At 37.8% G+C, this 13,652-nt stretch overlaps 1 protein-coding gene across 1 annotated transcript in view; it reads left to right on the top strand.

The window, feature by feature from the left end:
- The first annotated feature begins 1,229 nt into the window (after window positions 1–1,229).
- LOC108674041 (polyphosphoinositide phosphatase) overlaps window positions 1,230–13,652 on the top strand; it is a 20,218-nt gene continuing 7,795 nt past the window's right edge. The window contains exons 1-16 of the mRNA XM_047884707.1: window positions 1,230–1,424; window positions 1,698–1,796; window positions 2,510–2,639; window positions 3,189–3,256; window positions 3,519–3,646; window positions 5,109–5,176; window positions 5,904–5,958; window positions 6,383–6,521; window positions 7,870–7,974; window positions 8,359–8,451; window positions 9,433–9,532; window positions 10,133–10,331; window positions 10,692–10,781; window positions 11,591–11,730; window positions 12,624–12,724; window positions 13,121–13,356. Of these exons, the coding sequence (XP_047740663.1) occupies window positions 1,323–1,424; window positions 1,698–1,796; window positions 2,510–2,639; window positions 3,189–3,256; window positions 3,519–3,646; window positions 5,109–5,176; window positions 5,904–5,958; window positions 6,383–6,521; window positions 7,870–7,974; window positions 8,359–8,451; window positions 9,433–9,532; window positions 10,133–10,331; window positions 10,692–10,781; window positions 11,591–11,730; window positions 12,624–12,724; window positions 13,121–13,356 (1,853 nt within the window). The 5' untranslated portion in view covers window positions 1,230–1,322. The remainder of the gene's footprint in view (window positions 1,425–1,697; window positions 1,797–2,509; window positions 2,640–3,188; window positions 3,257–3,518; window positions 3,647–5,108; window positions 5,177–5,903; window positions 5,959–6,382; window positions 6,522–7,869; window positions 7,975–8,358; window positions 8,452–9,432; window positions 9,533–10,132; window positions 10,332–10,691; window positions 10,782–11,590; window positions 11,731–12,623; window positions 12,725–13,120; window positions 13,357–13,652) is intronic.

The following is a 13,652-nucleotide window of genomic DNA, read 5'->3' as shown; positions in this document are numbered from 1 at the left end:
AGTAGCGGTAGCGGCGCTACATTTAAGCAATTTTAGCGGTAGCGGTAGCGCCCGCTACATATTTGAGTAGCGATACGAGGTTTTGCCGCTACAGCGCTACCGCTACATTTATAGATAAAGCCTTTAGATTTTACTTAAGGGGACCGGCTACCCNCGAAAAGTTTGTTGGTATTGTCCAATCGTGAGATTTTTAAGATTCTGGATGTGTTTTATTTTTATTTTAGAATGTATTCATTGCAAAAATGTGTCCGCTAGCCTACAGATAAACGACTAGTTAACTTGATTCGGCGTTGGCAACACGGGATTGGATTTCAAACCACGCGCGATTTCGGAAGAGCGGCAGGCAGTTTCCAATGAGCTCAGTTTATATGATTTCACTGCAGTGGAAGGTGAGGTGGTGTAACGCGGTGGTAGGGTTGATTTTTCGATACGTTTTCATATATTAACATGAGAATATATTAACTATACAGAATTCCACACTGGTGTGTGGCTATGGTAGATTTTTTTGAGATTGAAAAATTCTCACTTATTGCTATAATTTTATTGCTACAAATTCAAATTTTTCCAAATTGAAATTTAAAAAATATTTTAGAAATTAGAATCTAATGGCTTGATTATGTACTTTTCTTAACTATACTGTCTATGCAGAGAAAAACAGAAATTAGGCTGAAATGTTGAAATCTCCTATAAATGGAGATAAAAATGCCAAAGCTTTTTAGTAAATTTGAGCTATACTTTTACTAGCTTAAGCTTTTGCGTAATTTTTTTTACAAAACTAAGAAAAAAACATGAATCCAAGAAATAGAAATTTTGTGCCTAAGTATTGTTGGTATGGAAATGGAATGCATATATATTTACCAATTAAGCTGCAATTAGATCTTTCATTCCATTTTTAGAATCAGAAGCAGAAGTTGCAAGATTCCTGGATTTCCTGCTAGTCTGCTAGATGAGTTATCTCTTATTTAATTATAAAAAAATGTACAATTGGGCTGCAAGATTCCTGATGTATCAACTTTCAATAATCTGTTAATTAATACTTCAAGCTTCAAGGCAGCAAGATTTCATTCATGAGTAAGAATATTTTAATATTGGATTAATTAATGTGTGGGCAAATTTTTATAATCTAGTTTTCATTTGTATCTTGGAATAAATTTTCTTCCTGTGAGCCATATTATCATATTGGCTAATTATGGTGATAATAATTGGACATTTGTTATAGGTATCTATAATCCCCTTAGTATGGTTTGCTATCAAAATTTAATAATTCACTTAATAGTTAGTTAGTTACCAAGTTTCAAGATATTTAAAAACCTAGAACAACTATGGCTACAAGTGATGCAACAAACTCTACCTCCCAAAAGAAAGTCATCTTTCATCCAGTCATCAACGGTTTGCAGAAGATTGCTTTGTATGAGACATGGAAGGTAAATGTATACTAGATTGTATCATTCTTTTTCAACACTCACTTGTATGTTTGTAAAATAATCATTCAACTTTCACTTTTGTCAATTTTTGCATACACATATTATATCAAAGCTTTGAAGATATGTTCCTAACTTTTTTCCTTGTCAGTTAAAATCATTTGCCATTTTTCAAAGTTGGAAGAATATAGTCCTGATCCTGCCATTTAATTCATCAAGCCATCCACTTTTTATTTTTGACTGATTTTTCTTAACCTGATATCATGTCTTTTTCAGAAATACTACCTGATTGGATCAAATCCCACTGAAACAAAGTTCAGAGTCCTGAAAATTGACCGCACAGAACCCGAAAAATTAATTATCACAGACGATAAGGTTTGTTATTAAAGCATTATTTCTTATTGTATTATTGAGTTGGAAATCCAATGTCCAAGACTTTTTTCAATGTGTCAGTTATTACATACTGTACAGCTTGTGTTTTCTCCTATTCTGAATATTTGCAACTGCATCCCCTTGGACTTATTGTTGTTTGATCTAAGGTATATAATGAGTTTTTTTCTTTTTTAACAGTAATTAGCAATTTGTATGATGTGTTCAGGGAACTAAATAGTCGATTTCATCTGTCTATCAGGAAATAAATTCTAAACATAACTATGTGAACTATTATTAATTGAATTAAATTATTTTGGTGCTATTTTGTTTACTGTTTTTCCTGCTGTATCATACTTTGTGTTCACATTCTTTCCTCATTTTATTTATGATTAATTTATTTATGATTTTTTCCTAGATATTTCCTTATAGGATTACTGATGTTAGTTAGCTACTAAATTATTACGCAATTTTTTGGTTATATATCTTTTATCTTATTGCATTTTGTTTTACAAATTTTTCAAGAGGGGTTTTATCGCCATGAAAAATCTAAATTTATCCATTACGTATCCCTTACATTTTTATGGAAAAAGCTGTTCAAACAAACAGTTCTTTTTTTATTCATAGCTCTTAATATTTACTTAAGGTTTTATGTATCAAATGCTTAATGTGTGTATGTGCTTTTGCACTTCTAACCCTGTTTGTACATCACGATGCAGGTTCTTTATACCCACACTGAAATACGAAGACTCTTGTCTGACCACAAGCGGCCTGATGTTGGGCCTGGCAATAAGCTCACCAGAGTCACCTCTGCCTTTGGCATTGTTGGTTTTGTGAGATTTCTGCAAGGTGAGCAGTAAACATAAGAAAACATGAAATTATTTTTAATGTTCTCTAAAGTTTAATATGCCCTCAATCCTTCACTTCTAGAGAACATTTCATGCAAATTTTAGGTTCCTGGAAATTTTTTGTCATATTTTAGTTATTTTGGTGATATGTAATGACAAAACTCAATTGAAGCTCTCAGCCATTAAAAAATTCATTAATACCCTAATTATGGTCAGATAAAAGTTTTCTACTGATTATTATAATTATTTTCAAAGTGACATAATATGCATTAAAATTCAATAGTTATCAAAGTTTCTAATCTGCGCAATACGTACATACATAATTTATATGTTTTACTGTCTAACTTGGATTGATCTTTCAGGTGAAATATCAAGTTATTCCATCATAAATTATTGGATTAAATGTTATTGTGTGTCATGTATAATTGTCTTAGTTTCTTCTCTAATTTATGAAAGATTTCACGTGCAGGAAATTTCTGTATTATCCATCAGTATATATTATTTATTGAATGTAATCATCCTTACCTCATGGCTAGTGATTTTGCCACAGGTTACTACATGATACTTGTGACAAAGAGACGGAAAGTGGCGTCAGTTGGTTTACACAGCATATACAAGGTACGTGTGTTAGACCATTGTTTTCCCCTCTAATTTTTTTCAAATGTAAATTAAATTTATTTTTTCCCCATGAAAGTACACACATTTATTTATTATTGAGCTTGGAAAATAAAGTACATGTTATAATTTGTGAGCATACTTTTAGAGGCAGAAAGATGTGAGCATATAACTCTCTTTTAAAAAATGTTAACCTGAAGGCTAAGTTTAATTTTTGTACAAAAATATTTAAAATGGAACATGAGATGTGAACATTATGTTGCAGATTGAAGACACCAGCATTCGGTACATCCCGCACGAGTCTTGCCGTACAAATAAGGGCGTGCTTGAAGAGGAACAAAAGTACCGGAATCTCTTCCTCAATGTAGATCTCAAGGCCAACTTTTACTTCAGGTATATAATAATATAATAGCTGTTTCAGCGTTGATTAGACCGTAGGCCTGTCGCCGATTCTTGTACTTTTCGTGACTTGTCCACAGGAGATCTAAAAACAAGTCCGTCGACCGGATCTTTTCCAAACTGACGATAGTTTGAATAGCTACTAGATTTATACCGGGTTCGATATGGTGCTAGGCATTTCATGCCTGAACATATATTTATCCATACCTTTTTCTAGTAGTTCTTGAACGCGTTTATAATCGGTCGTAGCGTCAACGATATAATTGAGGAGGCTATTGGCATTGCACATGTCGGTGATTCGAAGCAAGAAAAATGTTGTCGCATGGTAAAACCAGATTTATAGTTCACCCACAAAGCTTCTAGACCATAAATTATTACAAAAAAAATGTTACATGATCACAGTTTTTGTTCAACACATATTTCATTCCAGGAGAGCGTATTATTTACATTAGTCCGACTTTGGAGGAGGTAAGTTCCTCATTCTCAGCACAGGTCTGCACAGCTGATACTGACACTCTGACAGCGGCTTTAATCTGAAACCGCTGAAAGTGTGGCTGAACCTGAAAAAATCGTTAGACTGACGTGTGAAAGTAACCTTCCCGCAATTTGAGTTTGAGCAGATTTCAAAGGATTTTGTTACTCATTTTATTTAACTTAGGGAAAGCAGCTAATGATTCAATTTTTTCTGGGTCCTCTGCAGATGGTCTGATGATCTGATCTGAGTGATCTCTGATCATCTGATGCCATGGCGGTTGGCAGATTCCAATGGTGTCTCAACACTTCAAACAGTTTCATGATCAATTTATAAGTCACGCATAACTGGTTTTTAAGATCTTGAAGACATAATGAAATGATTATTATGACTTTTTTTGATAACCTTTTTGGATTGTGCTGTTGAGCCTGTTGTGGGCACTTGTGGCATAACTGGCATTGTGCCCTTGTGGGAAATTCAACTCAGGCATAAAAAATTGCTTACCCTTACTACTACCAGTGTACAGAGTACAGTTAAAATATTGTTCGATATATTGAAAAAACTAATAAGAAAATTGCGAATAAAACAAATTCTCTGGTCTTCAATGAAACCTGCTTGAAAGAATATATAGCAGATTATATGAAAGTATAGCTACAATCTGCTAAGTGTTATATCATAGTCATCCATATTATAATAAACAACTCTAGTCAAGTTTGATGCTCAATATTGCTTGTATAATAATGTTATCCTCAGAAGAAAAAATTTTAAGGCTATACATTTTTACTTTATGTTCAAGTTATTTAAAGCAAGGCAATCCTGTCCTCAAATATCTAGGCAGTGGCTTATTTTCTCGTGAATTATTTGTATCAACACTTCTAGCCAAAAATAATAAACAAATTTATTCCTCTCACTGATTGGCAAATGGTATGCAAATGGTAGAAAATTCTTCAATATTAATGCATCAATTTATATTTTTCTTGACAGCTATAGCTACGACTTGACGCACACGCTTCAGTACAACCTTGCTCCTCCAAACGGCAACATAAAGCTTGGTGAGATAATCATGGCGACGTGTCACTTTTATGGCATCTTCCAGCAGAACGTTGTCTGATTGAGAATTAAAATTTTCTCTCAAACACGTTTTCCTGTATCATCCGCAACTTCTTGAATATAATTTCCCATAAAGGTGTAAAATATACCAATTTCAGAGTTGATAAAAAAATATAGTCTGTAGGTACATAGCTGTTTTCCATAAACGTTATTAATTATCAATATTTTTGAAGATAGAATCCAAAGTGTGTTATCCTTATCTAGCACGCAATTAAAGAAAAAATAGTTTTGTTTCAAATTATATGATATGAAACCTATTTTTTATTGTTATTAGCCATGTCTGTTGAATGATTTCATTTCTTTTTCAACTTGGTTATTTCATAACAAAATTTTGTGTCAGGAGTATAGGTAGGTATATCAAGATATACTGTTTACTTTAGAATTTCGGTAAAATTTTCCTATATAAAAGGCATTGTAACCAATTTGGCCTCCATTTTCATGTAATAGGTGATGGTATAAATGTTAATTAGCATAAAGCCTTAATTCTGAAAACAAAACGTATTCATTCAGACAAGCACAAATTTTTTCATGTAGCAGAACGTGACACCTAATAAAATAATACCAATTGGGTTAAAAACTTTTAGTATGTGAGATAACTACACCGTTTGTTCCCAGGTACAGACGTGTTTTTTTTTTGTACTATTAAATGGATATTCATATTGTGCGCAGTGGCAGCGGATGAACTGGAGTGCTTCCTACCTGACGATCGCTATCAGTTACCAGGGTCAGTTAACTTCTTCTTTAATATAAATCTTTAACTCCACCATATAGAGTATGTTTCTGCTTAAAGTTTAGGTAATAATTATGACCAATTGAAACCCTTTTGGCAATTGAACTCGAAAGGAGTCCAGGTCTTTTGAGTGTTCACTTTAAATTTATTGAAAAAATAATCTCGGAAAGATATTTTTTGTACTAAATTGGATTCAATCAATTCCCAAGCATGGAAAAAATGCCAAAAAAGGCTTTTTGTGAAAGAAATTCATCTCACTATGAATGCATACAAAATAATAGCGTGTGATATTTTTTCAGAATAATTATATCTATAGAGCAACAATCAACAATGATTGCATAAAGGAAATGTTGTCGTGTAATATTTTATCATATATTATAATTGAATCTAATTATAAATGAATGTAATGTTTGTGCAGGTTCACAGAAGAGCAGGATTACTTTGCCTACTGCCCCGTGCCCGACGCGCGCTACGTCTGGAACAGCTACCTGCTCGACGTCGCCCCTGACCTCCACCCCTCATGGAGGCTCTGCATCACGCACGGCTTCATCGAACAGGTGCCCTCTCAACCTATTGTGAACCAATAGAGAATTTTGGGGGATTGTGAACCAATAGAGAATTTTGGGGGATTGTGAACCAATAGAGAATTTTGGGGGATTGTGAACCAATAGAGAATTTTGGGGGATTGTGAATCAATAGAGAAATTTGGGGGATTGTGAACCAATAGAGAATTTTGGGGGATTTTTTGGGGGATTGTGAACCAATAGAGAAATTTGAGGGATTGTGAACCAATAGAGAATTTTGGGGGATTGTGAACCAATAGAGAAATTTGTGGGATTGTGAACCAATAGAGAAATTTGGGGGATTGTGAACCAATAGAAAAATTTGGGGGATTGTGAACAAATAGAGAAATTTGTGGGATTGTGAACCAATAGAAAAATTTGGGGGATTGTGAACCAATAGAGAAATTTGTGGGATTGTGAACCAATAGAGAAATTTGTGGGATGATGAACCAATAGAGAAATTTGGGGGATTGTGAACCAATAGAGAAATTTGGGGTATTGTGAACCAATAGAGAAATTTGGGGGATTCTGAACCTATAGAGAATTTTGGGGGATTGTGAACCAATAGAGAAATTTGGGGGATTGTGAACCAATAGAGAAATTTGGGGGATTGTGAACCAATAGAGAAATTTGGGGGATTGTGAACCAATAGAGGAATTTGGGGAATTGTGAACCAATAGAGAATCGTGGACCTATTGATCAGGTTCTCTGAATTTTGAACCAATAGTGTCGATTAATTAAACAATAGAACAGGTGCTCTCAATTGTGAACCAATAAATCTGGTGCTCTAATTAATGAACCGAGTGTATGAATATAATGGCCTGGTAATTGTAATTGTACAATTATAATCCAATAAAAGGAAGGCAATGGAGCAGGTTCATCGAACGTATACCAATAAACTTGATGCCAATATAAACTCATGACCAAATTCGACATGAGTGGTCATACCAATAATCAATTATATTTGATATTCATCGTTAATAACCTGTTACATGTTCTACTTTATTGCTTAAAGGTTAATATTAATGTCATAATCTTCATTCTTCCATTTCTCTTGAGATTATTCGGACGGTAATTTGTTTATAACGTAGTACAATTTTCAATGTTATTTAGTATTTATTCAAGACCTTAATTTTAATAAATATAACCCATGCTTTATCATGTCCCGTTGCGATGCTTTCTGAAGTTCCAATTTTTTTGCACAAAAGTTTGCAACTATTGACACAAACAGCAGAGAAACGATTATAAAATTGTTTACAATCACATATCAGTAGTACTGGTATTACAACATTAATTAGTACAATTTTATTTAATATTCAACCATAATATTATTTATGGCCAGGTCGACATCAGCGTGTTCGGGCACTCGTACTTCCTGACGCTGATAGCACGGCGCTCTCGTATGTACGCAGGCACCCGCTTCCTCAAGAGAGGAACTAATTTCGAGGTGAGATACATGCCAGGGTTGAGTGATGCTTGCACTAATTAAGGCATTTAATAATTCTTGAACTTATTCATCCAAGTGATGCCTTGTTTAATTAAATTGTCGATTACTTAATGCATGGACCACGTGAGGCTAACATAGATTGCATTTTTGGATTGAGCAATAATTGCACTAGTTAATCCAAGTGATGCTTGAATTAATTTGAATTTATAAATTTTTGGACTAAGTTATTCTTAACGTCTGCGTTTCGCACTTCTGCCGGGAAATGTGTTCTAGACTTGCAGGCCTCGTGTTTTTTTGTCGGCGACGAGTGTCAGGTATAAAATTGCTGTTATTTTGGTCACAGGGAGCCGAGTGCCAGATTTAAAATTGTTATTTTGGTCGCAGGGAGATGTGGCTAACGAGGTGGAGACTGAGCAGATCGTCTTCGACAGCGACAGAGCCGACCTTCCTGATGGACGATTCACGTCATTTGTTCAGGTTAGCAATTGTACTATTGAAACTTGCAACATTTTTATGCGTACTCGAGTAACTCAAATTAAACAGCGTCTAATGAGGCACCGTTTGCCTTAGAGCTTCATATTCATGAATCCAAAATGCATGCCAGTTGCTTGTGAATAGAATTACAAGTCAATGTCAAGATCTCTAGCCATGCAAGAGCCTCTTGCCTTTTTGCCATTAAATTATCTTTTATTCAGTTATTGGTCATGTCTTTTTAAAATCACCACGAGTTCCAAATCTTCTGGGTATTCCTGACTTGTAAATAAGGTTTTCAATCAGACATACAAGCTATTAAGAGCCGGTCAAATGACAAGTATCGATGGAAGAGTGCAGATTCAACGAGTTCAAGCTAACGTGTTGCATTATTATTGCACTTACCTTGAGGGCAGCATGGTGATAGCCAAGCCCGAACAACTGCCCTACCATTCATGGTTGCATGATGATTGGTCCATCATGCTCCTGTAATGATCCGTTTCTGAAAGTGCTCTCATTTTCTTGATAGGTATCGCTCCCCGGCAACATTCGAATTACCCTGAATTAAACATTCAAATTGCCCTAAATTAATCATTCGAATTACCCATTTGGATTACCCTGAATTAACCCTTCGAATTACCCTGAATTAACATTTTGAATTACCCTGAATTACCCATTCGAATTACCCTGAATTAATCATTCGAATCATCCTAAATTACCCATTCGAATTACCATGAATTACCCATTCGAATTACCCTGAAGTAACCATTCGAATTACCCTGAATTACCCATTCGAATTACCCATTCGAATTACCCTGAATTACCCATTCGAATTACCCTGAATTAACATTTTGAATTACCCTGAATTACCCATTCAAATTACCCTGAATTAATCATTCGAATTACCCTGAATTACCCATTCGAATTACCCTGAATTACCCATTCGAATTACTCTGAATTATCCCGATGGTGTCCCCGTGTGTGCAGGTGCGGGGCAGCATCCCCCTGATGTGGTCCCAGGACGGGTCCAGGGCCCCACGCCCCCCCATCACCATCTTCCTGAACGACCCCTACGCCGTCGCTGCAGGTCTGCGCCCATGCCTTTACTTGATCCTCTTGAGACTGCATAGTTTTGACACTACAAGCATACCTATTGTTGTACATTTGTAGCTATGCAGTCCACAAGGATTAATTGCTTGCCGTGAAATTCGATTTTTTTCATCAGACTGAAATACCTATACTATATACCAATAGTCAAGTGTGCCCACTTTGCTTCATTTCTTTTGTAGGGATACAAGCCTCCAACTTCAACGATCTAAAAAAAAACTCAACTTCTACCTAAATTTCAAGATGTAAAGTAATTTTGACTGCTCTCCAGTCTCCACTGATCTTCAGATTTAGTTAGCAAATGTGTGGTTTGTGGAATTTTTCAATAGTTGTGTTCTTGGGCTTCAATCATTAATTCGATGACTACGATACATCTGTTGCAAAAATTTTTTTTCGGGCCGTCATCCTCGCAGACAATTATTTGACGTAGGGAAAAACATTACTTAGAGAAATTTTAGTCATGTCCTGAGTGTTAGCTATACTACTTCTTGAAGCGACTTTATTTTCTCTATGCAAGAAATCTGTGCTTAAGTTGCCCAAAACCGGTTAGTTTGCTTGAAAAAGTTCAATTATTTAACAGGGCGACATTTTAACCGCCTGCTGAAGCGGCACGGGTCACCTGTGCTCGTCTTGGACCTGACGAAGCGTAACGAGACCCGCAACTTCGAGAGCATCCTGGGCCCTCACTACCGCGACCTCATCGACCAGCTCAACGTGTCCACGCTGCCTTACTTCGCTATCGACTACCGCAACATCGACATGGCATACCTCAACAAACGGTGAGGAGGGCGGGGCATACCTCAACAAACGGTGAGGAGGGTGGGGCATACCTCAACAAACGGTGAGGAGGGCGGGGCATGCCTCAACAAACGGTGAGGAGGGCGGGGCATAGCTCAACAAACGGTGAGGAGGGCGGGGCATACCTCAACAAACGGTGAGGAGAGGCGTGGGTGGAGCATACCTCAACCCTTGCTTTTTGTTTCACTCTGCTTGACTTGTGGCATTAAACTCAGTTTAACAATGCTTGGTTTGCGACATTCTGCTTAGATAGCGAGACATTTTCCTTAAGATATTGAGACATTGTCCTTGGATATGGAGGCACTGTGTTTAGTTTGAGCCAGTGCTATGTCTCCTCGCAGGCCTAAGGACAACGCTATGAACCACCTCTTCAAATACTCAACGTGGGCCCTGAATCGCACCGGCATCTTTTTCACGCCATCGTCGTCGAGGTGAGTACCAATATCATCACAGTCTTCAGGCAAATGACGTTTAATAAACGTTATTCCTAGGGCAGATGCCTGTTTTTTTGGTGGCTCCTGTGATTTGTACGTCGTTCGCTTGTTGCATCTTATAATTTACGTATATGTCTTATGGTTATCTGCACTTTGTTGAAGGTGCATATCGAGTTGGTGATAAATATTCCAGTTGAATGGGCTTGATATGAAAATCATCTAATTATATGTATTTTATCTTAGCAATTATCTTTCACAAATGCCGTTTGACGTGCAGAACGCCTGCAATCCAAATAACATATGTGCTGAAGCTATGAATTCATCCGCTTTGTGCTCATTCTATAGTCAAAACAAGCGTTTTGGGTTATTATGCTCGAACCTCTGAATAAGTTCACTTGATTTAACTGTCCACGGACCAAAACGGGCGTACGTATATATTCACTTCTTCAAGTATAAATTCAATTAATGTTGGTAATTTTTATTAAACCTCACAATATGCTCAGTTAATTCTACTGCATGGCTCATCGTTTCATTGCTCCAGATCCAATATGAGTGTATGTATTCAATCAATTGTTTATATTTAAATTATTTAACGTTTGGTAACTCTGCTTATATTCCTTTTATTTCACTGCATAGATCCCCGTAATTTCACTGCATGGCCTCCTTAATTTCACTGCTCCAGGACCAATATGGGTGTATATATTTAATCAATTGTTTATATATAAATCCATTTAATGTTTGGTAACTCTGCTAATATTCCCTTAATTTCACTGCTCCAGGACCAACACGCCTGTATATATTTACAGATCAGGTGGCCACTCAGCAGCTGTGCACCAGACGGGCACTGTGCGCGTGAACTGCGTAGACTGCCTCGACCGCACCAACACCGCGCAGTTCGCCCTCGCCAAGTGCGCCCTTGCGCACCAGGTCAGCCTTATCCTCCACTGTAGTCACTTGGTGACAGTGGTCAATCGAATCATATTATTTTATACTGCTTATGGGGCTGGAAGAGGAGTTTTATTTATTGTGCTCTACGAATCATTCGACCGCACTGGCACGGCGCAGTTCGCCCTCGCGCATCAGGTCAGCCTTATCCGCCACTGTGGTCACTCGCTGACAGTGGTCAATCTAGTTACATTATAATATACTGATTATGGGGCTGGAAGATGAGATTTATTGATTGCGCTTTACAATTCACGCGACCGCACCGGCACGGCGCAGTTCGCCCACGCGCATCAGGTCAGCCTTATCTTCCACTTATTTTACTCGGTGACAGTCATAAGTCAAAGTACATCGTATATTCCTTCTTATGTCTTAAGATTTACTGGTTGTTTTTTAAACTTCAAGCTAAGGAAGTTTTTGCTTTTAATTTTTTCTTAGCGTTAACTTTGTTGCGAATGCACTGCACACAAATGAGTCTTGATTAATGTATATAAGCCAGTAATTACCTGCAAGATTTAAAATGATTTTTTTTCTGTTTATCGAAGCCCTATTTTATCCCGTGAACATAGCAAGATGTTATGAATTGAGGAAATAAAATATATTTTGTTAAAATAAATTTTATGCTCTCGCATCAAACTGAGCTCATATAAAAGGTTGAAACAAACCAGTACTCGGTTGAGTTTCCGCTGAACCCAACCAGACTCAGAAATAAAAAGTTTCATAGAGGAAGACATCGGAGACGCCGAGTACGGAGACGAAGCAGAAACTCAACAGACCAAGTAGCCCACAACGAGGATCAGCCTACCTATCCTATGTATCATGGCTACTGGAAATTTAGAAAGACCGCGGCCACTGCTAGTTTTGTTTCGACTTAGAATAGATGTTTTAAATTTGCAGCTGTGCACCAGACGGGCACTGTGCGCGTGAACTGCGTAGACTGCCTCGACCGCACCAACACCGCGCAGTTCGCCCTCGCCAAGTGCGCCCTCGCGCACCAGGTCAGCCTTATCCGCCACTGTAGTCACTCGATCGCGGACTGTGGTCAATCTAATTACTTTATAATATACTGCTTCTGGGGCTGGAAGATAAGTTTTATTGATTGTGTTCTACGAATCATTCGACCGCACCGGCACGGCGCAGTTCGCCCACGCGCAATTATGGCATTTGTGATCACTGCATAATATTGATATTACTGCTGCTCTTGATTCCTGCATAATATTGTTGTTCTTTGCTGCTGTCTGTTGCTGCAGCTGTTGCTTGCTGCCTAATATTGTTATCTGTTGCTGCAGCTGCTGCTTGTTGCACAATATTGTTGTTGTTTGCTACACAATATTGTTGTTATATACTGCCTGATATATCTGCTGCTAGCTACTAAGTATTGCTGTCTGCTGCAGCTGTACCAGCTTGGAGTGCTAGACGAGCCTCACATCTCGTGGGACAGCGACGTGCTGCACGTGCTGGAGGACCTGTACGAGGACCACGGCGACACCATGGCGCTGCAGTACGGCGGCTCGCAGCTCGTACATCGCATACAGACATACCGGCACACTGCCAAGTGGAGCAGTCACGGCTCTGATATGATGCAGTCACTGTCACGCTGCTACAGTAACAGGTTCTCAGGTCAGATATGGTGCAGTCACTGTCACGCTGCTACAGTAACAGGTTCTCAGGTCAGATATGGTGCAGTCACTGTCACGCTGCTACAGTAACAGGTTCTCAGGTCAGACATGATGCAGTCACTGTCACGCTGCTACAGTAACAGGTTCTCAGGTCAGATATGGTGCAGTCACTGTCACGCTGCTACAGTAACAGGTTCTCAGGTCAGATATGGTGCAGTCACTGTCACGCTGCTACAGTAACAGGTTCTCAGGTCAGACATGATGCAGTCACTGTCACGCTGCTACAGTAACAGGTTCTCAGGTCAGA

This window comes from Hyalella azteca, unplaced genomic scaffold (genome assembly GCF_000764305.2).
Source record: "Hyalella azteca isolate HAZT.00-mixed unplaced genomic scaffold, Hazt_2.0.2 contig16022, whole genome shotgun sequence".
NCBI classification, from domain to species: domain Eukaryota; kingdom Metazoa; phylum Arthropoda; class Malacostraca; order Amphipoda; family Hyalellidae; genus Hyalella; species Hyalella azteca.
Note: the sequence above shows the minus strand (reverse complement) of the source record. Positions and strands in the feature narration are given on the sequence as shown.